This window comes from Sminthopsis crassicaudata, chromosome 5 (genome assembly GCF_048593235.1).
Source record: "Sminthopsis crassicaudata isolate SCR6 chromosome 5, ASM4859323v1, whole genome shotgun sequence".
Taxonomy (NCBI): domain Eukaryota; kingdom Metazoa; phylum Chordata; class Mammalia; order Dasyuromorphia; family Dasyuridae; genus Sminthopsis; species Sminthopsis crassicaudata.
The window spans coordinates 8,769,102-8,795,965 of NC_133621.1; the positions used below are offsets into that span (position 1 = coordinate 8,769,102).

Below are 26,864 nucleotides of genomic sequence, written 5' to 3' on the forward strand. Positions count from 1 at the left end.
AAATGTATTTGATTCACAAATATATCAATTACAATTGAAAAGTTGTAAGGTAAACCAAAATAAAACAACATGTTTACAGCAAACATGATAAATAAAAGTTTAATACATAAAGAACAATTAAAATGTTCAAAGGTAAGTAGTCCACAGTTGATAAATCATTAAAAAATGATGGGAACAGGCTATTTTTCTAATGGGAAACATATATTTTTGATAAGTCCTTGAAAAATCCCTCATTAATGATCAAAGGTACTATAGATTAAATAACATTGAAGTTTTACCACATGCATAAACATCAAATTGGTGAATTTAAAAGCAATGAAAAATGATCCTTTTGGGATTAAGAGAAATTTGATATGCTGGTTATACAGAAATTTGATACACTAATTATACATTAGTGGTAGATTCAAATGGCTGTAGAATCTTTGGGAAGGGCTATATGACTATTTCCTAGATTTGATTTTTCAAAATGCCTCTTCTTAGATTCAGTACTTTAATAGTTGGAAAAATACTATAAAACTATGATTTCAATAAATGTTATTGGCTCAGCACAAATGCTTACTGACTGATTATTCAATTTTTTTTAATCAAGAAGCATTATTTAGAGTTGCAAAAAACCTAAAAGTTAGCTATGTATCTTGCAATGGAATTAAAGGAAGATGATTGAATACATTGGGATTCACTATTATAATGGGGCTCTTCAAGCAATTAAGATGAGCAAATATGAGGAATATTAGGAAAGATAAAAAAGATGTTTATGGAGTGATGGATATTATTTAGAAAGTGGAACCAAAATGGAAAATACACAGTAAGTATAGAAGAGGAAAGAGGCATGGGAATGAACAGAGAAGGGAATCCTGCTACAGACTTAATATCACTGAAAAGTATTTCCATTTTTGCATCAGAATTCATATTTCATTGTAAATATTTCAGCTCATTATTGTTTAAACCAAGTTATTTAAAATGTCATAACTTCTCCTTGAAATCTGACACTTTATGCCTATAATTATAACTTCTTTTGAAATTTTCCCATTTTTTTTCTCATTTTTTTTCCTAGCAAATTGTTTCCCAGCAGCGTCTTCTGATTCATGAAGAGTCTATGAATCTTTTAAGCCTCTATCCATCCCCGTCTTTGCCCAACATTACTCTGGGTCTCCCTGCTGTGCCATCTCAGCTCAGTGTAAGTAGCCTGCCAGAGCATCCTAGAAAAGTGGATAATGAACTAAATTTTCATTTCTCTCAGCGTTTGTGTAATTATTTCTATGACATGCCCATTTGGGCACAGATATTAAAGATTGGCAATGATCTTCCTTCTTTAATCCATTTAAACAAAGAGGTTTAAACTGATTATAATTTTTAATAGTTTTTATTTACCAGATATATGCATAGGTCATTTTACAACATTGACAATTGCCAAACCATTTGTTTGAATTCCCCCCCCCCCCAAGAAGGCAGGTCGACCAATATGTTAAATATATTAATTTAACTAATTTAATTTATTATTATTAATTTTAATTTAATTAAATATGTTAAAGTACAAATTAAATACAATATATGTGTACATGTCCAAACAGTTGTTTTGCTGTACAAAAAGAATCGGACTTTGAAATAGTGTACCATTAGCCTGTGAAGGAAATCCAAAATGCAGGCGGACAAAATCAGAGGGATTGGAAATTCTACATAGTGATTCATAGTCATCTCCCTGAGTTCTTTCGCTGGGTATAGCTGGTTCAGTTCATTATTGCTCTGTTGGAACTGATTTGGTTTATCTCGTTGTTAAAAATGGCCACATCCATCAGAATTCATATTATAATTTTTTAAATTATATGATTTTTATATTTTTTATTATTTTTTTAATTTTCTAAAAAAAATAGAATGTGGTAAGTGGTCATGGAGTGTAATCCTCAGTTCAGTATCAGTTGAATATTTTTTTGTTTTAATTACATATTTCTTCAAAGATCCACTTTTTCTTCTTCCTCCTCCCTCAAAGAAACATGTTACAAACATCACCAGAGTAGCTGCGTCCAGAACCATATGTAGTATATGCCCTGAGTCCATCAACTTTCTCTATTAGGAGATGTAGAACCTGTTTAATCATAAATTGTCTGGCATCCTGGAGCATTCTTATGTTGTTTAAAGTTTCTAAGACTTTCAAAGCTGATTGTTTTCACAAAACTGTTATTACATAAATTGACCTCCTGGTTCTGCTCACTTCCTTTGGCATTCATTCAAACAAGTCTTCTTAGCTTTTTTCCAAAACCGCCCCCACAACATTTCTTCGAGCAACATGGAACTTTATCACATTCGTTGGCCATAGCGTATCCAGCCATTCTCTTGCTTGTTCTTTATCCAGTTCAATCCTCCTCAGTTTCCCATTCTTGGCTATTGCAAAGAAATCATCTAAAAATAAGCTGAGTATTGTTTTAAAAGAACAAGAGCTCAGCTGATTTCATACATGAAACTAAGTGACTTTCATGATATCAAAGATCTATCTTTGGGGATAGTATAGCTTCAGCACAGTGGATAAAGCATCAGTGTTACAGTCAGCAAGACTTATCCTCTTCAGTTAAAATCTGGCCTCAGACATTTACTAGTTGAGTAAGTCATTCAACCCTGTTTTTCTCAATTTCCTCATCTGTAAACTGAGTTTGAGAAGGAAATGGCAAACAGTTCTGGCACCTTTGCCAAGAAAGCCCCAAATGTGTTTACAAAGAATTGGACCCAACTGAAAGGACTAAAAATTGCTTCAAAAACTCTTCTGACAGTACTTTATATGAGTCTGGCTAAAGCCTGCCAGTTGACTGACTAACCTCAGGTATTTTTTTCTCTGCAGTGCCACATATGGCAATAATCCCATATGTGGATTAAAAAAAAAAAACTCTCGTCTCTCTTGGAGTCTTTCTTTGATAATGCATCAAGTCATGGACATGACTCAAGGCCCTGATGAATATCCCAATGACGCATAAGCTCTTAAAGGTCCTGCAGTGCCAGGAAGGCTTCAGAGATATTTTTGGTGATGGTCTCTTTGTGGAGAACCCATCCAGAAGCCACTTTGGTCATAGCAGCCCGAGGAAGTAATAGAAAGGTTGTGATATGTGTCAAACCAGTGAAATCACTAGTATTTGAAAAATCAAGATGTGTTCATTGGAGCTAGATAAGATCAGCAGAGGAGAAGGATGCCATTCTTATTGTCCGTGACAATGGGTTTCATCTGTGAGGCTTTATTCATTAGATGAAACTTGTGAGTAATACATTAAGCTATTCTGAGTTTGGATAGTCTTCCATAGAGGAAGAAGAGGTATTCTTTGAGATAGTAAGGCATAGATACCACATTCAATTCTGACCCATTCCAACCATATGGAGAGTGGAACAACTGTTTGAAAAAATGAGGGGAAGACTGAGCCGTAAATGGAGTTTGTGCCCTTCATTTCTCCAGCCAGGGAGCAAAGACTGGTGATCAGATGGAAATCTAAGAGGGAAAGGATTCTTATAGGATGATGAGATTTTCCTAATAATGATCTTCTTGGAGCATGGAGAAAATTTCAGAGAACTCCCAAAGAAGTGCAGCCATGTGAGAAATTCGATTTTGTTATGGATAATTGAGAATTTTAGAAAAATAAAAATATTTATTTTGGAGGGTCTTCAAATAGCAAAAATAGGAAATTCAATGAATTAAACGTCATATTTTGCATAGAGGGTGTTTTAAGGACAACAAACTTTGGAAGTTTTCAGGCAGATAAACATGAATCAGTTATGTTTCAGAAGGGACTTTTGGCCAGTCATGGGTTACTCTGGAGGGATTTTGAGGTATCTTCCAACGCAGGGCCTCTGTGGATTCTGTGAAAAAACAAAATAACCATTTTTGGAATCACTCAGCTTGGAGGAAATATCAAGAGAGGGTGAATAGGCAATTTCTCTTGTCTTCTTTGATAGTGTGGACACTTATCTCTCTAGAAATTTGATCTATATAGAATTTTTCTTGGATTTAGTCATTAGAATAAATTTTATGTTCCCAGCAAACCTTCTACCATCACAGTATAAATGTTTCAAAGACTCTTCAGAAATGAACTCACTCCTTGAACCAGATGTTAGAATACTCTTGGTGGAAAAAAAAATCAAAAACTAACCTCTCCTTCAAGTTTAGTGCCCTGACACCTAATCCAGAGTTCCCTCAAGTGGCTTCAATCCTGTTTTTTATTTCTCTTTCCTTAATTCAGTTAGTTTAACAGGCTTGCGCCTCACAGCTTTCCTTACTCATTCATTGGGTAAGAGAGGGGTATTGTTTTGGGAAATGGTGACATAATAAACGGATCTAATTATGTGCAGCCCAAATGGCCTGCATGGATGAAAGAGGATTATGCTCTTTGTTATTTCTTGACACAGGCTTCATCTTCCATCAAAGACAAACAGAAGTGCGAGGCCCCGGCACTGAGGCCGCCAGGAGTTACATTGCCGGGGCAATATACGGGAAGCATCCCAGCATCTTCGACTCATCCCCACGCTGCTCTAGAAGGAAAACCTAACAGCAGCCATCAGGCGCTTCTGCAGCACTTATTATTGAAGGAGCAGATGAGGCAACAGAAGCTGCTTGTGGCTGGTAATTAGCTGGGGTTCTACTGACCGATATATCAATCTAGGGCTTGGGCTACTTCCTGAAACTCACTAGTGCTAACTAGCCATCTTCCTTAATTTTCTATTGCACTGATCATAAGGAAAAGAGTCTTTTTCCTGATAGTAGAAATGCTCACTAATTTTCCTTCTCTGAGGTGCCTAGATAAAAATTAAATTCAGCCTACCTGTGAATTACCAGCACAAGCTTTTATTATTTATTTATTTATTTTAAATAATAATAGTTTTTATTTCCCAGATATTTGCATGGGTAATTTTACAACGTTGACAATTGCCAAAACTTTTTTTCCCCAATTTTTCCCCTTCTTCCCCCTGCCCAGATGGCAGGTCAACCAATACATGTTACATATGTTAGAGTATAAATTAAATACAATATATGTATACATGTCCAAACAGTTATTTTGCTGTACAAAAAGAATCGAACTTTGAAATAGTGTACAATTAGCCTGTGAAGGAAATCCAAAATGCAGGCGGACAAAAATAGAGGGATTGGGAATTCTATGTGGTTCATAGTCATTTCCCAGAGTTCTTTCGCTGGGTGTAGCTGGTTCAGTTCATTACTGTTCTATTGGAATTGATTTGGTTCATCTCATTTGGAGAGGGCCATCAGAATTGATCATCATAAAGTATTGTTGTTGAAGTATACAATGATCTCCTGGTCCTGCTCATTTTACTCCGCATCAGTTGAGGTAAATCTCTCCAGGCCTCTCTGAAATCCCTGTTGGTCATTTCTTATAGAACAATAATATTCTGTAACATTAATATATCATAATTTATTCAGCCATTCTCCAATGGAGGGGCATCCACGTAGTTTCCAGTTTCTGGCCACCACAAAGAGGGCTGCCACAAACATTCTTGCACACACAGGTCCCTTTTCCTTCTTTAAGATCTCTTTGGGATATAAACCCAGTAGCAACACCCAGCACAGACTTTTATGACACATGTTGTCTAAAGGACATGTGGTGGATAATCTTATTTCCTTATTCACTTATGGACATGTTTGATCTCCCTCAAGTAGAGTAAATTTTTGAAGCTCAAGTCTTTTACTTTTTTTGTCTTTGTACTCCCCAAGCAGATGGTAGATTCTTAATTCATTCTGCATAAGTTGATTTGCTGTGGACCCGGCCCTACCTCCTCCAGGTTCCTAACCTCTCCCCATTGTTTTTGTTCTCTGTGACACATCTCCAGTGATCTGAACAAGATGCCATTTCTTTGCTTTGCAGGTGGGGTTCCTCTCCATCCTCAGTCCCCCCTGGCAACGAAGGAGAGAGTATCACCTGGCCTTCGAGGTGCCCACAAGTTGCCTCGCCACAGGCCCCTGAATCGTACCCAGTCTGCCCCTTTGCCTCAGAGCACGTTGGCCCAGTTGGTCATTCAGCAGCAGCACCAGCAATTCCTGGAGAAACAGAAACAGTACCAGCAGCAGGTCCACATGAACAAAGTGAGTTCATCATCTATATCAGTGCTTTGATTATTGTTGGCGTTAATTTAAAAAAATTCCATTAATGTGCATATTCATATGTATACAGGACTGAAAGTGGAGGTCACAATTTAGGCGTGTTGACCTCAATAAAACTGAGGAAGAAATGCTATTATGGGAAGGGATATGAAACATGTCTAGCAAGCAAAACAAAACATTGTAAATGTAGAAGACATACATTTCAAAACAAAAATTAAGTCAGTCCTGATAGTTACCTGAGATTCTGATTGGGTTGGGAAAGACAAGTCTGCTGAGATTCTGGCAGGCCTGAGGAAGGTTGGCTGGATCCATTAAAAACCTTGAAACCCAGACCTCCGATAGCTCTACATAATAAGCAGCACTCTTGAATTTCTGAGCTACCATTGGAATAGAGGGAAGGACGCCATAGGCTGAGACACAAGAGCATCCTAGTGGAGAATGGTAAGAAGAGTGAATTCTTTCCCAAGAATCTTCCACCTCTGGCTTCTCCTTCAAGATCTAGGCAGAGATGATCATTTTCAGATGAGTTTGGACATCCTTTCAAACGATTATTCAAGGATGAAATTCTCTTCCCCTATTTCCTCAGAGGAAGGGAACAATAGAAAATATCAAACATGCATGCAGTATATGGAAAGGGAGGAATAATTCATTAGAATTGGGGATTGTACATTCAGGAGACCAAAAACTCAACCAGACTCCTCCCTTCTACCCCTACATCCTTCAGGGGACTAAAGGACTGGGATATGCAGTGGTTCAGTGACTCCAGACTTGCAGAAGAAAAGGAAAAAACAAAACACAGGAAAGCCTTCACAACTTATCTTGCCCTGGAGTTTCAGAGGTAGCTGGGTAGAGCAATTGGTGCCTCTTTGTAGTGAACAGAGCTGCCACGGATGAGGACTGTGACCTTTATAAGCAACTGTTTGTATAACGTGCTGGGTTCTCTTTAGCAGCTTCTAAAGAACAAACATTCTAAATGGGTGTAGGTTCGGCCTGCTTTAATGGGATTCATCGAAAAAGGTCATATTCTCCTGGTTATTGTGATTGCTCGAGTTCTAGTGAATTAGCCATGATATCATGAAATGATGTGCTTTGTATGTGCGTAAAACTGTTTATAAAAATAGCGTACTGTTACAATGGATGTTAGGTCATAAGAATAAATATGCTGTACTTTACTATAGAAAGAGAGCCCATCTTTCTTGGAGGAATTCGTTTATAGAACATTGAGTTAATTGACATATGATAAAAGATGTCTGTCTCTGTGTCTCTATTTCTGTGTCTGTCATATCTCTGTCTTTCTCTGTGTGTATGTCTATTGTCTCAATGTCTCTTTCTGTCTCTGTCTCTCTCATATCTCTGTCTTTCTCTGTGTGTATGTCTATTGTCTCAGTGTCTCTTTCTGTCTCTGTCTCTCTCATATCTCTGTCTTTCTCTGTGTGTATGTCTATTGTCTCAGTGTCTCTTTCTGTCTCTGTCTCTCTCACCAACATAAACATACATACACACAATTTTCTTAGAAGTCTTTAGCTTTCTTGGGCAGAATCAGGTCATACTATTTGTTGCCTTTGGAATTGCTTGATATCTGCCTTACATCTGCTTTTTCTTTTCTTTTCTATTCCTGTGCTGTTACTTCCCTCCACTCCCATGTAGAATGTAAACTCTATGTGGACAGATCCTGGTTTTTTCTGGTGGGCACCTAAATCACGCATGCTGAATTGAATCAAATGAGAGGCAGCGTGGTCCAGTGCAAGATAAACTGATGGTCAAAGCAGAGGACCGGGGTTTAACCCCAGATCTATCACCAGTTACCTGTTTGATTTGAAGTCCTTCTTCTCTGGGTCTCAGCTTTTTTATTTGTAGAATGGAAAGATTTATCTCTCAAACTCTGAACCTACAAATGACAGCCAACAGCGAGTGTCCTGCTGACTTGACGCAGATATTGCTTGGCTTCTAAAAATGACCCTTTTTTGTTGGAAGTCTGATTACAGTTCGAATGGAAATCCAAGAGCTCTCCTTTCTGCATTCTCTATAGAGACAACCAAGTGGAGCCAAATTTTCTGTGATCACATTTTGCACGAGTACTTAACGTATTGATCCAAACACATTTATGCTTTCCATCTGTTCCTGGCATAACGGTGAAGGGTGTTAGGTCTAATCAGGTGGCAAGACTCTGTGGTTCATGGTAGCCACCAGAGATCTAATGTTTTGTGTCTCACCTGGGATCCCCAACGCTCATCTTCGCTGAGCCTCGGCCATTCTGGATGTCATGTTTCTGCCTATCCAGTCAACAGCATCAAAGTCCAAACTCCATAGGAATAGGGCTCAAGTTCTGCTCTGGGGTGCTTTAGCTGTATCCAGCAGAAGATGCATGTCCAAAGCCCTTTTCTTCCCATGTAAGCTGGGGTGCTGTCCTTCCAAAATTCCCACTCACAAGGACAAGGCACAGGGCAAAACAGTTACTTAAAAAAATGGGGTATGTTTAAGTGTTTACCAAAAGGGGAAAACAGCAACTTTTTGAGATTTGGCCTCCTGGTGTGACTAAGTTTCTTTATTCCCAGTATCTCATGCAATGCCCGTCATATAGTAGGGGGAGCCTTAAAAATTATTCATTGAATGAACAAAAGGATTCTGGGAAGAAGATTAATGAGAATAAATCCATGACATTTGCTAGAAGACGGGTTAAATCTGTCCCTCAGATATATTAAGAGCTGACATTTGTGGAGCCCTTTAAAGTTTGTGAAGCCCTTCATTAGTGTTGTTTCATTGGGACCTCACAACACCCCAGTGAATGGGGTGCTCTCTTTATTCCCATTTTTATGGATAGACTGAGGCTGGCTCAATTGCTTTGCCCAGGGTTGTGCATATGAGTAATTAACGTCTGAATAATAGAGATCTTGGTGATTCCCAGCCAGCACTCTGTCTACTGTCACCTAGTTGGAGATGACTTCTTGGTTCTTGGTTACCTTATCTCTAAAATGGGGAGATTGCCCCGATATTCAGATTGGAGGTTGATTCAAGGGCATTCACATTTACCAGCAATAATAGAGCTTACAAATCAGAGGTTTAAAAATAAATTTTGAGTTGGATGAACTTCTCTTTTTCTTCTAGTTCCATTTTCTGAAACCAGGTGTACACTCCTAAATTTCTGGAGTAAAAAGGTGATTAGAATTAAGATTGTCAACGTGTCGATAGATTCTTTTCTTCCTTTGAAAATCCCACACAGCTTCTGGCTAATACAAATCTTCCTCCCACACTTTTTAAAAATCTTCTTTTGGACTGAATCATGCCCCATAACCTCCAGATGCCACTGTTCTGTGTTGAGTCACATTATTAATATCAGAACTGTTCAGTGCATCTTTTCCTTCTGAGTCCCTCCTGGGTTTCTGACAGGCAGATGCTCACCGCAACCCTGTGGATGGAGGCAAGATGAAAAGCAGCCTCCCTCTAGGACACGACAGGAGAAAGCAAATCTTATCAGGGAGCTCACCCATGTGGTGCTGATTCCTTGGAATCTGCAGAGAATTGGCCCAAAATTGGAAACAAACCTGGGCTCTCAGTACGGAGTTTGTCCAGTGGTTGGGTTATTAAATCTTGTCTTAATTAAGCAAAACGAAGACCAGGGAACTTCAAAGTTCCAAGCAGACCATTGTATGTTAACCCCTCTCAGCTCTGGTGTTTGGAGGACACTGGCAGGGCTCTTCTGGCTTTGCTCTAAGGATGGATTCCAGATGTGTAATCAAGATGGCGCATGCAACACTGGGGAACCTCTGTATTGGGAAAAGACTTCACCTGCCATTAAAAGAAGAAAAGAACAGAGGAATGTTTTATTATGGAAAACATTGTTACCTCTGGTTTTTTTCCAGTGTGTTCACGGGATTGCCATCAAAGAAGCAAATAACTTCTTTTCCTTCTTCCTTGAGTAGTTGGCAAATGATCACCTTGAGACCACAACAAAGCAACAACAATAATAATGCTTATTTAATACTATACATTTTCAGAGTACTTTTACATATTGTATTTCTCCTGAAGAATCTTGGGAAGTAGATATTATCCCCATTTTACAGATGAGTCTGAATTGTAGAGAAGTGAGATGTGTGTATGTATGTATGTGCATATACACTATATATATACATATATGTGTGTGTGTGTGTGTGTATCACTTTTCTGAAAGTGGTGTATGTGTTCATGTATATATGTGATATGTATGTATGGGAAACTCAATTACTAAAATGTCTCATAGAATTCTCACATATATCTTTCCTCCCTCTGACACCAAGTTTTACTTCACTAAATTGCAAGTTTTAACCCATTTTCTTGACTGTCTTATGGTCCCCCCTAATTGATATGAATGCCTCGTGATTGGGAAATTTTCCTTTTAAACACACTTTGACCATTGCCCCCCCCCTCCCAAGACTGGAGTTAAGTGACTTGCCCAGGGTCACACAGCTGGGAAGTGTTAAGTGTCTGAGACTAGATTTGAACTCGGGTCCTCCTGAATTCAAGGCTGGTGCTCTATCCACTGCACCACCTAGCTGCCTCACTTTGACCATTTTTAAATGTATATGAAACTTAATATCATAGTATAAGAATTGACCACTTCTTACAGCTGAAGATTCCCAAAGCTCTTTATGTTCCTTAGTTCACTTGCTTCTCAAAGTACTTTGTGAGGCAGGTGGGACTACCATGGATATCCCTTAGCTGAGGAAGCAAACCCTTAAGAAGGTTAAGTGGCCCCATGGCTGGCAGATTTTGAACCCAGGCCATCCTAACAGCAAAGTGAACTATCAAAGTATCAAAGCTATCAAAGAATATCTCCATATTCTTTTTTTCTTCATTTTTTATATTATTTTGTTTTCCAAATACATGGAAAGATTCATTTTTTCTTTTCTTTTGTTTCTTAAATATAATAGCTTTTTATTTTTCAAAATGCATGCAGATACTTTTCAACATTCATCCTGCAAAAACTTGTATTCCAAATTTTTCTTCCTTTCTCCCTTCCTCCTCCCTCACCTAGACAGCAAGTAATTTAATATAAGTTAAATAGATGCAGGTTTTCTAAACATATTTCCATATTTATAATGCTGCACAAGAAAAATCATATCAAAAGGGAAAAATGATGTAGAAAAAGAGCAAGCAAACAACAGAAAAAAAAATGAAAAAACCATGTTGTGATCCATATTCAAATCCCATAGTGTTGGATGGGTCTCTCCATCACAAGTCTATTGGGATTGGCCTAATTCACCTCATTTCAACATTCATTTTTGTAAGATTTTATGTTCTAGATTGTTCTCCCTCCCTCTTTTCCCTCTCCCTTCCCAAAACTACAAGTGATTTTATATAGGTAAACATGTACAATTCCTTAAAACATATTTTTGTATTTATTATGACATACAAGAAAAATCAGATCAAAAGAGGAAAAAACACACAAGAAAGAAAACCAACAAAGGCGAAAATATTATGTTTTGATCCACATTCAATCTCCATAACTCTTTCTCTTGGATGACACCTTTCATCCCAAGTCTACGGTAATTGCTTTGAATCACCTCATTGTTGAAAAGAGCCAAATCCATCTCAATTAATCATCCCATAATCTGGTTATTGCCATGTACATTGATCTGGTTCTGCTCATTTCACTCAGTGTCAGCTCCTGTATGTCACTCAAGGCTTTTCCGAAATCAGCTTGCTCATCATTTCTTACAGAACAATAATATTCTGTTGCAGTTATACACTGTAAGTTATTCAGACATTCCACACCAGGTGAGCATTCACTCAATTTTCAGTTCCTTGCCATGACAAAAAAGGCTACCACAAATATTTCTGCAATTGTGGGTCCTTTTTTTCCTCTTTTTTGATCTCTTTGGGATATAGACCCAGTAGTGAGACTGCTGGGTCAAAGGGTATATACTTTTGTAGCCTTTTGGGTATAGTTCCAATTTGCTCTCCAGAGAGTTGGATCATTTCCCAACTCTATCAACAATGCATTAGTGTCCCAATTTACCCTCATCCCCTCCAACATTCATCATTATCTTTTTTCTGTCATCTTAACCAATCTGAGAGATGTGAAATAGGGCCTCAGAATTGTCTTATTTCTCTAATCAATAATGGTTTAGAGAATTTCTCATATGACTAGAAATGACTTTAATTTCTTCCCCTGAAAATAATACATTCTTATCTTTTGACCATTTATCAATTGGGGAATTCTAAATCCAAACTTAAGGAGACCCAAGAACAAACAGGGCACATGACGCAGGCACATGAGAAAGCATTCATCAAATGTTTGCTTTCACTGCTTCTGGCTTCTTATGGCCATTAATAGGAGTTTTTTGAAGAAAGAAGAAAATAAGGGGGGAAAAAAAGCTGCTTGAGAATGATGGCAATAGCAGAAAGGTGACTGACTAGATTTAATCAGAGGAAATCTGAGTATGTCCTGGATGGGAAATTCACAAGATATGAGATGCCTTGAAAAATAATTCTGAACTACATTTGGAGTCCCTCTTGTATGTGAATATGAGTGTATAATATGCGTGTGTGTGTATATATATATATATATATATACACACACACACACAACATATATTATGTATGTAGAATCAATAAACACTTTATGTATACAGGCACACACATATATGATGCACATATACATAGCCACACAATTATATATTATATACACATGATGAATTCTAGGGTGTCTCTATACACATGTATGTATGTATATGTTCATGTACCTGTTTATACACACACATTAACATATAATCTCCTATATTCCAAGGTAAAAGAGCAAGTGATGTCTATCTGTTCCTCTTTCCTTACTTTTTGGCAAATCCACCCAGGATGGGGTAACAACGATAATAATAACTGGCATTGGTCTAACACTTTGTTTTCCGAGGACTTGACAAATTTGTCTCATTTGACCTTTTATATTTTGAGATAAGTATATAAATATCTATATAAGTCTATATGCACCTACATGCAAATATATATAATATACCCATGGGAGTCGCTATTTTTACATATATCCACATGTGTTTAACACATCTGTACTAATGGACTAGTGTACTAGTGATATGAATGTCTTGTGATTGGGACTGTGAATCACTACTTTTATATCTATGCACGTGGGCGAAATGAGGGTTGCTATTTTTATATCTATGCACAAGCATAGGTGTGTAATGTAATGTCATTCATGTAATACACCGATACATTGATAATGTGAGTCACTATTTTTATATCTATGCATAGGAGTGTAACGTGCCAACCCATCGATCACATTTTGCATCTATTTTCACAATATTTCTCAGGTAGTTGTGTGTAATATCGGTCAGGTATCTTTTCACATTTACCTCCTTGTCATCATTCCAGAGTTAGCTGTTGCCTCTAGACCAGGACAGGGCCACTGAGGGGGCTGGGCGGCACAGGAGGAAGTGGGCCCTTGTTGCCTCAGGCCTGGAGGTTACCGCTCTGTTCTTGAATTGGGAGCACAAGGCTCTTTCCTTCTCTGGACTTCCATTTTTTCCTCTAAGGCCTCTTTTAGCGTTAACTCTGGACCTAGCATTCTGTCATATCTTGGCCATTATAGAGAGAAGGAAAAATGGAACCATTTTTCAAGGTCCAAATGTAGGATTCAAACTCAGGCCTCAGGCCCCAACATGGATTCTTTCCCCCAAATAGCATGCTGTTCGTTGCTCCCCCTGGTCACCTATCTTTGTGTCATTTATTCAGGTGAGTTCATTTTTTGCACCACATGCTCCTTGAAATCTCAGCTCTAGGGTTGAGTTGTCTAAACTTGCATGGATAGTCTAGGCTATCTTGTTGGGTCCCATGATAGGGAGCAGGTCCCCCAGCCCTGGGACTTGGGATGGAGTAGCAGCATTCATTCATCTCTATGCCCACTCCTCCTCTTCCCCAGCATAGTGCCCGGTCATTGGCTCATTGCCCATTGCCCTTGGTTAAATTCTGTACTGATGTACTTGATGCTGAGGTTTGTGTGAATAACTCTTATGTAAAGATCAAGGAGAATCATAAAACAATATGGAAATAACTGTATTATCCTAAAAAAAAGTTTGCTATAAATTATGTTGGTTGAGAAAATTCTTTGGCTCACAGGATTCTAGGAGGGACCTCTGAAGCCATTTGACTAAAAAAAATTTTTTTAATGTAGAAGGAAACTGAGGCCCAAGGATTATGTAACTTGCTCAAGGTCACTTAGTAAACCTCAGAGGTAGGATTTGAACTCACGCCTTCTGCCTTCCCTGACCTTCTGAGTACCCTCCTGGGGGCTGATGGTCTTGGAGACAAAGGTTTGAGTCCTGCCTCAGACTAATACTGGTGTGTGATTTGGGGCCTCAATGCATTCTGGGACTTGCAGCCACAGTTGCATTACAAATTTGCTTCTGTGCTGGCTATGCTGATGAATTCAAAGGCTATACCAGAAAACAGAAAGAACGGAAATGAACTGAGAGGAGTCCAGATCTCATGAGATCAGACCATAAAATGGTGCAGATGCCTAGGGCGGAGAAGAGACTAGCAGCCTTTAGTCTGTTAGCTTGAAAGAACTGACAGTGAAAATATTTGGGAGTTTCTTTAATGAAAATATTTTGCATATTAATAATCATCAGATTGGGGGGAGTATCACAATTCTTCTCGTTCATCTACACGGGCAGGAGCACACTTGTGCATGCACACACACTCACACAAACACACACAAACTCGAAGAATTTTGGCGTTCTCATGTACGTCTCACTCTGTTGTGCATCTGCTTTTCTGCCTGGTTTCCACTCCAAGAAGGGGATGCCCTTCCCAGGTTAAGCTCATCACCTCTAATTAGCTCCTCATGTAAATTTTGACTGGCACGAACTCCCACAGTCTCCTCTTCCCCATTCATCGGAAGGCTGGAGAGTGAGTGAGGATCAAATTCCTCCCGTTGTCTTTCTTTGTAGAGGGTAGAAACTGGACTTTGGGGCTCACTTCATTCTGCATCTCCTGGTTTCAATTCCAAAGGACAAAATACTTTCTGGAAATTCCCCTTCCCTCATGCTTTCGTGTCTCTCTTTGTGTGTTGTCTCCTTCCATCGGATTGTAGCTTCTTGAAAAGAGGCTCTCTTTTTATAAAGAATTGTAAGCCTGGTGCTCAGCTCTGTGCCGGGCACTTAGTGAATATTATTAGATTAGATTGAACTAAACATCCCAGCCCTGAAGTTCTGCGATTCTTGGAAGAGCTTCTCTCATTGAGAGTGAAGTTCTGCGATTCTAGTTAATTATATCAAGAAAGGGATTCTTTTCATTAATATGTCCATGACTCCTGAAAACTTTTGCCGGTATATTCTGCCACATGTAGTGCCAGTAAGGCTATAGAACTTGCAGTCATGGAACCCGATCTATGGTTCCAAGTCTCCAGGAGACCCTGGACACATCACATCTGCCAAATGAGAGAGCCGAGCCAGATGGCTTCCAGCTAAGAATTTATGATCTAATAATCCTGAAGATTTTCCCATTCAATACAATTTCAAGCAAATTGGAATGAGGTTATTTGCAGTGTTATCTTGTTCTGAAAACTTTCGTGGTTTCAAATATGGAAAAAGTAAAACTATAATTGAATAACCAAGAGCTCCAGATTTCCATGGAATTTGTGAAATCAAACAAATTGGCAATGTGAGTCACTCTATCTGAAAAATCAGTGATTAACAAAAAAACAACACAGCATTTCTAACTTAGTTATTGGGGAAATGACTTGTCTCCAGTATTTGCAAATAGAGCAAAGGTTGGTATAGATAATACTATGAGTGGTTAACCCAAAGTATAATCATATGCTCACTCCCATTTTTACCTCACTTTGAGATTGGTCACACATTTTACTTGCATTATCTCATCTGATCTTGCTCAGGCTCCTTGTTTCTCCATCACAAGGTGGAAGGAATGGTGACAAGTTTCACTTTTCAACTGAATTTCAGCCGTTTCCTTTTCCATGATGAGCCTGCCAACCCCAGGCGGCCACTCGCGGTCACAGACTCTCCTTGCCCACTCCTCTGTTCCTTTTGTTCTTTTCAAAAGCTCGGCACAGCAAGAAGGAAGGTTCTTTGAGGAAATGGAACCTGAAGTCTGTGGCTTACCTCTTTGCGTTTTGATCTTTCCTTCTCTTACCTCATTTTGTTGCTCATATGGTTTTCTCAGAAATTACTTCATGATAAGTATCTCATGCATTCCTGCAGCTGGCCAGGGGCCAATGCTGAAGAGCTAAATCGTGGGATGGAATCTTGGGTGAGTGTCAAGTTGCAGCTGAGCTAAAATTCTACTTCTTCTCCTCCTATTTTGGTGATACCGGGCCCTGGGATTCAAGGAGTCTTTTCTCATGAGAACATGCCTCAGTGGATCTAAAGAAGTGGCTAGCAGATGGATAGCTCCTTTCCTTATTAAAAGAAGCGTGTTTCTCTACTGTCATTAGCTCATAAATAAGGGAGGGGATGGCTCTCCAGAGCAAATGAAGAGTTTGCAATAATTATTTTATTGGTCCCAAGTCTTTGACTCTGTCGATACCTATAGCTGGGAAAATGAGCCCCAGACTTTGGATCTAGAGCCTGTTTTAGTGGCAATGAGAATAGAAAAAGGTATTCAAGAATAACTAGCATTTAAAAAAAATTGCCATTTGCCAAGCATGTGCTAGGGATATAAACATAAGCAAAAAGGAATTGTGGTCCTTGCCCTTGAGAAATGTACATTTTAATGGTGGATGGCAACATGCAAAGGGGAGAAGGAATGGGGAGAGAGAAGTGTTGGAGATGGCGGGGGAGATATCCCTGAACATGTTGTGAGGGCTCATAAACTCAGTTAGGAAGGGAACGGAGCACAGCTCATCTTATCATCCCTCAAATGGAGATCTTGAATGGGACTCCCCAGAGGGATACTGAGGTTGGCATGGTGAAGAGATGGGGGAGCATTAGAAGCCCTAAGCACTAATTCAAGGGTCAGAGGGCCATTGAACAATGGTGGCAAATTCCTTGGAATCATAAGTAGACTGAGGCTGGACCAGTGCTTTCCCCCAATAGGAAGCTTTGAATGGAACTCACCCATGGGTGTTGCCTTTGAGGAAAAAGAAACCATTTATATCTTTATTAGTGCCTGGAACCAATTCGGTTGAAAATCATAGCTCCTTATTAAAGGTTTGTGAATGGGGTATGTGCTAAGGACTCCAACGTGCAGATAAGTGAGCAAATGTTCATTGATTTGGTTTTTAGGCTGATTCAATTTGTCACTCATTTGTAAGGAGTTTGAGTGTCTCTTTTATCCTTGGGAGGAAATCCATTTTTAAAAAATCATTTTTATTTTTATATTATATATTATTATATATTTTATATTCATATTATATATTATATATTTATATATAATATAATTATATTAATTATATTATAATATAATAATATATAATATCATTATATATTAATATATTATATTAATATATTAATAACATAATTATTAATATATTGATATATTAATAATATAATAATATAATTATTAATATATTGATATATTAATAATATAATTAATATAATATAATAATATGATTATATTACTTATATTATAATAATATATTTATATATAATATTATATATTATATATTTATATTATATATTTTATTTTTATATTATATATTATATTATATTATATTTTTTCCAAATACATATAAAGATAAAGAAATTCATTTTAAAAATATTTTGAGTTCCAACTTTTTCTCCCTTCTTCCCTTATATTCTCCCTCCCCAAGGCAGCAAGTAATCTGATATGTTATACATGTGCAATTATTTTAGACACATTTCCATTTGAGTCATGTGGTGAAAGAGAAATCAGAACAAAAAGGAATAAACACGAGAGAAACAAAACAAAACCAAAAATGGGAAAATGGTGTGCTTCGATCTGCATTCAGTTTCTGTAGTTCTTTCTCTTGATGCAGATGGCATCTCCCATCCTCAGTCTAGTGGAATTGTCTTGGATCACTGTATTGCTTAGAATATCTAAGTCTTTTATGTTTGAAATGCAATCTTGCTGTTACTGTACAATGTTCTTCTGGTTCTGCTTATTTCACTCATCCTCAGTTCATGTAAATCTTTTTAGACTTTTCTGAAATCAGTCTGCTCATCCTTTCTTATAGAACAATAATATTCCATTCCATTCATTTACTTATTCAGCCATTCCCCAATTAATGGGTAGCCACTCAAGAAAAAAATTATTCTTTCCTTGTTTTCCCTCCCAACGCTGCTTCTTCCTCTCTCTATCTCTGTTCCTTGGCTCCTTTCTTTCGTTATTCATCTCTTAGAGGTGGCAGCTAAGGTGACACCATAATGCACAGAGTACCAGGGCTGGATTTAGAAAGATTCATCTTACTCAGTTCAAATATGGCCTCAAATCACTTATTAGTTATAGGACCCTGAGATCCTCCATTTCCCCATCTGTAAAAAGAATTGGAGAAGGAAATGACAAACCAGTCTATTATCTTTGCCACAAAAATTAACAGTATTGATGGGAAATTTTGTTTGTTTTGGTACTGTCCCTTCCATTGATATCCCAAGTGGATATTAGGAGGCTGATATTTACATTTCCTCCATAGGATGAACATAAGAAAATGTAACTTGTATAACAAAGAACTGATTTTCCTATGACTCTTGAGATAGAATGAATAGTTGCTCCTACTCCTACCCAATCCTTCCTCTCCTTTTTGTGCAGTACATTCTCTCCGACTCTTGATGTTGCTTCTTCTGGGGGGACATTTCTTTGGGTCTGCTGATGACTTAAGACGTACCCGCTGGTGTGTGGTCTCAGCGAGAGGGAATAAATAAGCAAATGGCCAAATGTGCTGAAATTAGAATGAGAGAAACCTGGATAAAGAGTCCTGGCTCTGATACACTTCATAAGTGTGACTCTGGACAAGTCACCAAAGGCATAATATTGATTTTTTCCCATGCTTCAGACAAGCTTCACTAAATAGGTTTTGGATAAGAAACCCTAAAGAGTAGCCACAAATTGACTTTTAAAGATATATTCCCTTAAGTAGTAAGGCCAGAGATTTCTTTGCATGACAAAGCCATTCTGCTCAAAAGGGGAAGAGTTCATCTAGGTACTACTTTCCCAGTTTAACTAGCTAGTCTTTCTAACTCGATGCTAAGCCCAAAGGTTCCATGATAATAAAGGTATATAGATATGATCACCCTTTAAACACTCTGAGCCAGAGTCCCAATGGCCTTATCTTAGTTACAACAGGTAAATTACTTCACCTTTACTCACCTGTAAAGTGAGGAGGTTGGACTAGGTATCATTTCAAAGATCCCTCTCTGCTGTGATCTTATCTTTTTGGAAGATCTAATACTTGCCCCTAGTTTGTGGTCACAAGTTGCTCTTTGATTTGGGTCTGACCTTAGGCTGTCTCTGTTCTTAAGTAGAACAAAATCTCATTTTCCTTTTCTTAGGAAGCAGTTTACTCCATTGCTTTTCCCAAGTTGAATCAAAATGCAGAGGATGACAGGCTTTCCAGCCTCTTTTTGAGTTCTGAAAATTGGCTATAGAGAAACCTGAACTGGGCTCTCATTCTGGAGAGTGGAAGTTGCTGCTGTCAAATTGAATTCCCTCCCAGGCCTGTGATAGCTGCCCTCCAAGCTAGGCCCTTTAATGACCATTTTCTAATTTCATATTTCCCAGCCTGAGGGCCAAAGCATTTCCATGTCCCATGGCTAGAATGGTAGCCCTGTTTTGGGATCTCAAGCTTTTTGCATTTATTTGATTGTTTATAAAAGCAAGTTTGACCTTGCCAGGAAGGACACAGGCAGCCACCTGATTGCCCCAATCTAGACGGGATGATGGTAGCTACTTGATGAGTTTTAAGGAAAACCACCCAGCCCCAATGTCTTCCCAAGCCTCCAATGGAAGCCCTTCCCCATTGACTTAATTGATCATTTACATCTTTGAGACTATAATGAAACTTTCTCATCAGATGTGATGAAATGCTTTGTTTGGAGAAGAAAATAAATAACCACAGCAGCCAAGTAATCTGTAACTTCCATAGAGAATCCCCAAACTCTTTTCCTAACCCAAAGGCTGGGGAGGGAAGAGGGAGATCAGGAGGCCTTACCTCTCCTTTCCTTTCTAGGCAGTTAATCTCCCACAATGTTTTTAGAAAATGAATGAAAAAACAATAGATTATTGTGACTGTGAAGTAAGAAAATATGGGAAAGAAAAATATAGGGGGAATTAAAATATGTGAACACTTAAGCTGAAGTTAATCCTAGGCACTTCAAAGGAGATACTAAAGCAAAATAAGTCTCCTCCTGCCATTTGCAGCCTCGATAAGTATTTTTATTTGACAGAATGAAATCATTAAATCTTTGTTAAGTCCCATGGCCTTATTTGAAATGCCAACTTTATGGGTATAAAAATCAGGAACATACATTCATTCTGCCGTTTGATTAAATTAATTTTTGGTTCCTGATTTTTTTTTTGTTCTGTGTGTTCTTTACCCTTGATTGCATAAGGAATTTAAGACAGAACTATGCATTCCACAGTCTATAGATAGAATTATATCTGGAACTACCTTACGTTAATATTAGCATGCCATTAATAATGATATTCATAAAATTGTGGTTCTGAATTATGTCTGACTCTTTGTTCTCCCATTTGTAGTGTTCTTGGCAAAGATATTAGAGTAGTTTGCCATTTTTTTTCTTCACCTCATTTTCTTGATGAGGAAACTGAGGCAAGCAGGGTTAAGGAACTTGCCAAAAGTCTCACAACTACCAGTGCCTAAAGTACTGTATTCACTGAACCACCCAGATACCCCAGGCTTTATTACGGACTCCTTTATCACAGGCCTTTTTAACAGTTTGATTTCTCAGGGTAATATTTTAAAATACATAAAATAAAATGGGGTAATTATTTTGAAATATTATAATGAAAAGATTTTTTAAAATAATAAAACAAATCCCTGACCTACAGGTTAAGAACCTTTGATTGAGTGTTTTAAGGTTTACAAAGCCCTGTCCAGATATCATTTAACCCAACTGCTCTTAGTCCATGAGCTGTACTATCCTTTTAACAGTCCCAGTCTGCAAAATCAGCAATTGCACTAATGTAATGAAAGACCTCCTGATGTATTGGATAAAAAACTAGCTTCTGAGGCAGGAGAATCTTGAATTTTGACTGTGGGATTCTGGGTAAGTCACTTCCCTTTTCCGACAGAGGCTAGTCTAAGTCTACAAGTTGCAGAATAGTTGTTTATCAGTGTTGGTGTGGAAAAAGTTCAGTTCTTTCTAAATCTCCAAACTCTCAAGGCTGCCCTCTCCATCCCCCCCAAAATAATTAGGGCTGATGTTTTCAAAATCTAATCAAATGTTCTTTAATTGAATGGAATTAATAATCCAAAGAGTGCTGGATAAGGACAATGGTGATGGTTATAATGAGAATCATTGTAAGATATTGGAGTTGTTTAGCTAGTAGTGCATCTAAGTGATTGGGCCTAGAGTCAAGAAGACTCAAATCCAGTATCAGACTCTTACTAGCTGTGTGACCTTGAGCAAGTCACAACCTCTGTTTGACTCACTTTCATGTATAGTGAGGATAAAAATAGCACCTATTTCCCTTAAGGCATATGAAGATAATAATGGTAAAGCACTTAGTCTTAAGCCTGGCACACAATGAGTGCTATATAAATGCTAGTTATTATTATTAATATAGAAGAGAAGGTTCAGGGAAATTAAGAGGCCTCCCTAAGAATTTGAACAGTCGCCTTGGGGCCCCAGGATTGGCTTTGTTTTCCTTGTCCCAATGGGAAGAATTGGGAGAGAAGAGTGGAAATAGAAGGGTTACAAACTTGGACTTGATGTCCCTAAGCTCTTACTACAATTAGAGACTTTATAAAGTGCTGCATCAGTCATCATTGAAATTACCATTTTCACACTACTTTGTGGCCGGTCTTCTGGGAACAAATCTCTTTATATTTCCAACAACAAATGATAGATTTTTACATTTGCCTTTCCTCTTGTACAGTGATACTTTGTTGAACAGCCAACTCCTTTGATCACTTATTTATTGTTATTCTAAAACCATCCCTGTCTCACATCCCATGTTCCAGCCCCTATCCTAGATGCTGGAGAAACAAAGATAAAGAATAATGTAGACTACCTTTTAAAAGCTTATACTCTAATAATTCTCTCTCTGTCCCTTTGTCTCTCTCTTTCATCTATTTCAATATTTGAAGACCCCTCAAAGAACAGATGATTGTGGGATTTAAGAAATCAGATCTTCTTCCATCCCAAACTCAATGCAGATTTTCATAAAAATGATAATTATCACGATAAACATAATCATTAAAACACAATCATATTAATTAAAACAGTGCTTATAATAAATATAATTACTTGATATTCATTTAGTTTCATGATTTGCAAAGCATTTCAGATATACAATCTCATTGGAGCTATGTAGCACTTCTACTGTCTATCTATCACAACTGTCATCATCCTGAGTTTCAGATGTAGAAACTGAGAAGTAGGGTGACTTGTCCAAACTTAGATATGGAAATTACAGAGCTTGGATTCACATCAAGAGCTTCTGACTCCAGAATCACTGTAATACAATCAAGTTCTCTTTCTCTCTCTCTCTCTCTCTCTCTCTCTCTCTCTCTCTCTCTCTCTCTCTCTCTCTCTCTCTCTCTCTCTCTCTCTCTCTCTCTCTCTCTTTCTTTCTTTCTTTCTTTCTTTCTCCCCCTGAGGCTGGGGTTAAGTGACTTGCCCAGGGTCACACAGCTAGGAAGTGTTAAGTGTCTGAGATCAAATTTGAACTCGGGTCCTCCTGAATTCAAGGCTGGTGCTCTATCCACTGCGCCACCTAGCTGCCCCCACAATCAGGTTTTCTTGATGCTATAGTAAAATGTTTTATTTTTCAAGGGAGAGATTTTTACATTAATCCCTGCTACTGCCAACACAAAATAGTCTGTTTATGATGCGAGATTGGAGAGAAAAATCCAAACCTTCATCCCCTGGTTGAAAGTGATTTTGCAAGACATCTGTTTGGTGTATATACTGATTCATTGACCATTTAGGAAATCACAAGTTACCTATTTAAGAGATCCAGGTCCTGATGGAATATATTTGTCAGTCTTCTTCATTTTTGAAGTTGTTTGAAGAAAATATAAGTTTTGTGTAAGATAAGTAAAAGTATGGAATAGATGATGAGAAACCTTAGAGTTTCTTTTAAATGCCTTATATTACAGGTGAAGAAACTAAGATCTGCAAATGAATGCTAAGTGACTTCTCCTATAGCCCTAACAAGGGTGGAGCTTAATGTGGGTTTTCTGATCCTAAATCTAGCATTTTACCCCTAAACTGAATTGAAAAAGCACAGATGTAAGTCGCTGCTTTTAAATGAGTGTATGAAATAGATCTTCAAATCTTCCTTTAGCATCGAGAGAAGAAATAGGTACCCTGTCCACAAAGGGCTTACATTTTAGTCAGTGAGATAACAGATATCCAGATGATGTCCAAAATGCCAACAGCAGATAGAGTGTAGCATTAGAGACTTTAGTCTAGCTCATTGCAGTCCTTATCAATGGAATTACAAAATACCTAAGAGAAGGGAAGAGACATAGGATGAGCATGACGCAGATGCGATTTGGGAAGTTGCCAGCATACACTTAATCCTTTGGCTATATAGAGTTTGTGGGATCTTTTGATGATATTTTGAGAACGTTAAAGGAACTACCAAATCCATACAATATCCTGTCTCCTATCTCTGTAACATCTGTCCTCCTTTTTTTTTTTTTTTTTTTTTTTTTTCTTCTTGGTTCAAACCCACCATTGACTAGGGCTGCTGGCGGCTTTATGAGCACATAATGCCATTGTTATCCAATAGCATGAAGAGAAAGAGTCCCACTGACAGATGAGTCAGTGCAAAGATAAAAGAGGAGGAAAAAAAAGATGTTTCATAATTGGGCAGCAGAATTTCCCTTAATCTCAGCTGGATGCCTGACTAGAGTAGCTCACCTGATGTTGAACAACTGGAGGACAGGATGCTTTACAGATGGGTCGAGGTCGACAGCAGTGACTCACAGAGAGTTGCACATTTCTCTGTCACACAGATGTTCTAGCATGAGTTTGCAAGCCAGCAAACCCAACAGCCAGACTGTTGGAGGGAATCACCTCCAGATGTGTGAAATATCAAGATGTGACTACCTCCACTGGGAAAACAAGGAGCTCTCCATATAACTTTGTAGTTACTCAGTGGAAATACACCTCAGCAGACACATTTGAAGAAAGAAAAGAAAGAAAGGGAAAAAAGAAAGAAAAGGGATTAGGAAAGAAGGAAGAATTGAAGGAAAGAGGAAAGGAAGGAAAGAAGAAAGAAAGAAAAAAGAAAGAAAGATTATCTGAAAGAAGATTTAAAAGTAAATGAAGTGCATGGATGCTTCCTGCATAATGGGAAATCAAGGAAGCCAAAAATCAGATGAAGGAATATGATTATTTAAAAACAGCAACAAACTCCCATATCTTGGAATAAATAAACAATAGACAATATGAAAATGTCCTCTATGTTGAACTTTCTCCTCTAACTCTTGTTTGAGAAGGAGTACTGATAGAGACTGGACTTGTGCAGTGAATTATTAGTGAGGAACTTCTCCCTAACATTGTGAGTCTACATCTTTCTTGCAAATTTGACATGAAATGATTTACCAAGGTTACCCAAGAGAATGCATCTAATGTAAAATACGAACATAGATCTTTATGACTGAGACCCGTGCTCTATCCACTGTCACACTTTCTTATAAATCCCAATGGATTCCAAGTCCATCACCACTTTAATCACTTGGCCATAGCTACCTACTTACATGTACTTTCTTTGCAAAATATAATTGGATTTCTTCCTCCTGGGAGATGTTTTATGATTTAAGCACTGTATCCAATTTTTCAGTGTACAAAAAAGGACTTTACAAGTTATTTAATATATTTTGCATCTATTACCCATTTTATTCCCTCCTCATCAATCAAGATACAATTTATTAAGTACATAATTATATACCAGGCACTTTGCTAGACTCCAGGAATATAAAGAAAATAAAGAAATCCTCCTTTCCATCAAGGAGTTTACATCATAACATGGGAAACAATGTGTATACAAAAAAAAAAAAAAAAACCCAGCAAATGCAATATAATTTTGATTAGACATGTGAGCCCAAGGAGGGGAAGCTCATTGAAATAAAAACAAGGAAGGGGGGCAAGTCAAGTAAGAAGCATCTTCCACAAGCTCCACTGAACTTCCTTTTTATCTTATGAATTTTACACTTTAGGGAGGTTAGAGGTGCCTACAAGGGATAGACAGAAGTCATGGAAGATGGAGGTAGAATTTGTCTCTTTGGCTTTCTACACTTTATTGGTAATAGAGAAATGATACATGCCATGAAATGCCCCATATGTAGAATATTGTTGGAATGACACTTTGATACTTTAAATTTAATGGTGATCTGAGCAGTGTGGCTACTTTCTTTCTCAAAGATATCCCAATCCTTTGCCTGTCATCAAGTGGAGGGAGTAGAGGGAGGGAGGGGATAATTTGGAAAAATGAATACAAGGGATAATGTTATTAAAAAAAATTACTCATGCATATATGCTGTCAAAAATTAATAAATAAAATTTAAAAAAGAATAGATTAAAGCAGACTAAAATGAAATTGGGAAATATTTAACAAAATAAATACAAATACAATACTTAAAAAAATATATCCCAATCCTTCCATGCCTTCTCATCCTATGGGACTCTTGTCAAACTTTTTCTATTAGTAGGCTGTCTCAGGGTCTGGTGGGTTCTTTTCTCATTAGAGGTCTTCAGTTGAAATCTACAGGACCATTTTCAGGTAGGTTGAAGAGAACATTCCTGTAATGATAAAGATTAATAAGTTCATAACTCCCTTATTTTGGAATTATGTGGGAGACCTCTGTGGAAGATGCATATAGTCTGATAAGAGTTTTCTTCTTGGTCAGGGATTCTTAAACTAGGATTCATTAATTTGAGTTTAAAAATATAATAATTGTATTTCTTAAAAATCTGTATTTGTATTTGTTTTACTTTGTGCACTTTAAAGCATTTTTCATGGAATAGATCCAAAATTTTTACCATAGTTCCACCGGAAGTGCTCATGGCACAAGAAAAGGCAAAGAATTCTGGATAAAAGTCTCCTGGATTAAAAGTATTGTCTTCCAATTGTTTATTGATGGTGTTAGGTAATTTCTATGGCACCAGCCCATTTCCTGTTGTCCACATACAGATTGTCGGTGCCTCTTTAATACCACTTGTTGAATAAACATCACTGTTGATCATCCACTCTTGGCTAGTCCTGTGCCTGGCAGAGAGAAAGGGCTTAGTAATTACATGTTGATTGATTTCCGTTGTACCCCAACTGCATTCACCATTCATTTTCCTTTGCTCCCAAGTAGACCATAATTATGAACCTTCTGAGATTTTCATTTTCCATGATTGGTACTCACTTAGCATCACGGGAGAAGGTTGTTGTTGAAAAGACAGGTTTATGTGCAGTTTTCCAAGTGGGACTCTACTGTTCTTATTCTCCTGGTCAATACACAACCATTGTCGATCTTGACATGTGCAATGATTACTGGCCTGTCCACCCAACCATGTCAGGACCTAACTTGTAAAATAGACATTCTTGTCCAACTTTTGCTAAGATTTTTGCCCATGGAAGGAATGCTCTTCACCTTCACCACTGCCTCTTAGAATCCCTATCTTTCAATGTTGTCAGT

General features: G+C 37.8%; 1 protein-coding gene across 1 annotated transcript in view; it reads left to right on the top strand.

Annotated features, from left to right (window-relative positions):
* The window catches only part of HDAC9 (histone deacetylase 9), a 697,702-nt gene that overhangs the window by 316,484 nt on the left and 354,354 nt on the right, over positions 1 to 26,864 (top strand). Inside the window, 3 exon segments of the mRNA XM_074268892.1 lie at positions 1,055 to 1,177; positions 4,381 to 4,594; positions 5,850 to 6,067. Of these exon segments, the coding sequence (XP_074124993.1) occupies positions 1,055 to 1,177; positions 4,381 to 4,594; positions 5,850 to 6,067 (555 nt within the window).